At 41.5% G+C, this 2,743-nt stretch overlaps 1 protein-coding gene across 1 annotated transcript; it reads left to right on the top strand.

Annotated features, from left to right (window-relative positions):
- The first annotated feature begins 484 nt into the window (after positions 1-484).
- Positions 485-1,962, top strand: LOC132170149 (uncharacterized). The gene is made up of 3 exons (XM_059581043.1): positions 485-842; positions 927-1,304; positions 1,634-1,962. Exons 1-3 carry the CDS (start codon positions 485-487, stop codon positions 1,960-1,962), a joined length of 1,065 nt encoding a protein of 354 aa, XP_059437026.1.
- The last annotated feature ends 781 nt before the right edge of the window (positions 1,963-2,743 follow it).

Raw genomic sequence — 2,743 nt, 5'->3', positions numbered from 1 at the left:
GTGTCTTCAAACTCCCAAAAACTTTGTGCAAGCGGATCAATTCCACGATGTCGCGGTTTTGATGAGAGCATAAGGAGAGTACTTCTCAGATATCTTCAATGAGTTGGGAAAAGTTAGGGAAGGCCAAAGATAAGGGTCGATTGGGCTTTAGAGACATTGGAATTTTTAATCAAGCCCTCCTAGCAAAGCAAGGGTGGAGACTTATTCAAAACCCACACTTTTCGGTGGCTAAAATTTTTCAAGAGAAGTATTATCCTAGGGGTCTTTCTTGAGTTCCTCTTTGGGTAACAAACCTTCGTATGCATGGCGGAGCATATGGTAGACCAGAAAACTACTCCAAGAGGGTATGATTTAGCAAGTGGGGGATGGGCGCTCCATAACGATCTGGGAAGACCGATGGGTAATGGCTCTAAGTATGTACAAAATCCAAAACAGCTACATTCGGGAACTCTTTTCTGCAGAGGAGGCTGAATGAATCTGTGGAATGGTGATCAGTCCTGAGCGAAGAGGAGACCAGATGGTATGGGTTGGAACTACTAACGAAGTCTATTCAGTTCGTAGTGGGTACCACCTTGAATCATCCATGTTGGAAAGGGAAGCAGGAACCTGTTCTAATAACAGCTACATCATAGAGTTTTGGAGGGAGGTTTGGAATGTACGAGGTCCTACTGTGGTGCTCATGTTCTTGTGGAATGCCTGTCACAACATTCTGCCAACTAGAGAGAATCTATACAGGAGGGGTATTTTGCAGGATCCACTTCGTCTCATTTGTTGGTTGGAGACGGAATCGTTGGGCCACACCTTGTGGAGTTGTGCTTCCGCACAAGATGTCTGGCTTGAATGTAGTAAGAGGATCCAGAAATGTTCTAGTGCATAGGAGAATTTTGTGGAAATCTTTGAGAAGTTCACTCACAAATTGAACTCAGATGAACTGCAATTTTTTTCCGTCTCCGCAAGACAAATTTGGCATTGCCGTAACATTGTGGTCCAAGGGGAAGTTTTGACATCTCTGGCGGCGGTTGTACGCGCAGCACAAGAGCAGGTCCAGGCGCACAACCAAGATTTGTTGGATCGGCAAGTAGGAGTTACGTCGAGGGTGAGACCCATAGACAACACTTGGCAAAAACCTCCCGAAGGTTATGTTAAAATAAATTGGGATGCAGCTGTTGATACACCTAGGAAAAGGATGGGAATGGGGATTATAGCCAAGGACCATGAAGGGAAGACTCTAGCAACTCTAAGTTCAACACAGAGATATATCATGGACCCAGCCACAACGGAGGCGATAGGATGCAGATCAAGAGGTTTCTAGACTTGGTGTCCAGATAGGCTTCCCCCATGTTCGGACACGGTTGCGATCTTGGAGTTACTGGAGTTACTGTCCGAACAGGGCCCTTGAGGTGTCCGGACAGGGGGTCTATAAATACATGATTATAGCCTCCAGAAACGCAATTTTGGATTATTATTGAGTTTGTTTAATAAAAATTACTTAGAGTTAAGTTTATTCTTTGTTTTCCTTCAAAACTTAGATAGCATCTAGTTTTTCAAGAAGATTTTTTAGATCTTTGATAAAATTAAGATCTAGAAATACATATCTGCTGCTTAATGTTGTTATTCGTTACAGTCCACTAAGTCACGCTGCATCATAATAGTTACCTAGAAGGCGATGGAACTCGGGCACTGGTTGGGGAGGAGGCACGTGATCCTGGAGGCTGTAGTCAACATTCTCAACAACGAAGAAAAATGGATGGGTGGCTATGGGGCAATGGTGCACGGGACGAAAATCCTGCTGTCCAGATTGTTGGAATGGAGGGTGCTTCATATAACAAGGAATTGAAGGGGAATTCAGTGGCCCACTGTTTAGCTAAGTTGGCATTTACACTATGCCAAGAACATATTTGGCTTGAGAATTTCCCGTCTTGTATTAACGAGCTTGTACTTGATAGGCAAGTTTCTCATTGATGAAATGAAATATGATTTTTTTCTCAAAAAATAAAAAATAAAAATAAAAATATTAGCAACTGTCTCCCATTATTAAAAGTCGGATTAGATCATCTCTATTGCAAACTATTTTATGGTCCAAATTAAATTTTATATATCAAATAATGTTTATATTATCAAATCATTTAAAACAAATCCTATATATATTCTTGAGTCATGGAATAAAGTTATAGCGCTATAAAAATTCCCTACAAAAGTAGCATCTCAATTACCCTTTATTTTATGCTTCTATTAATGGGGTTCGAATTTATGAGTTAGTTATGGTAGGTGCATATATATTATTCCCATTCCTTGTGAATTTCAGATCGACGTCAATAATTTGAAGCATTAGTACCTCTGTTGTAACAGGGCTCACAACATCATGCATGTGAGACACGAGATTCACAAGAGTCTTCCCTTACAAAAGTCCTAGAATAAAGGCTCCAACCATGCATGCATTTTCAGCACCTAATTTTTTCTTTATTTTATGGCTGCCTTTACTAATTTACTAACGAAATAAAGTAGATCTCCTTTCCACTCTCTATTGACAGATCGATACCAGTCTATAAAACACACCATTGTCACACGCTCACAATGACGGTGTGGAGACAAAACTTAACTCATCCACGCAGCTTTGAGAGTGAGAGAGAGAGAGAGATGAGGAGCGAGGAAGAGGCGGCAAGTCTTTTGAAGGAGTTATCAGGGCTGAAGGAGCCTTATCATGTGGCCATGGAGGGAGACTGGAAGGGTATGGAGAGCTTCT

This window comes from Corylus avellana, chromosome ca2 (assembly GCF_901000735.1).
Source record: "Corylus avellana chromosome ca2, CavTom2PMs-1.0".
NCBI lineage: Eukaryota > Viridiplantae > Streptophyta > Magnoliopsida > Fagales > Betulaceae > Corylus > Corylus avellana.
Note: the sequence above shows the minus strand (reverse complement) of the source record. Positions and strands in the feature narration are given on the sequence as shown.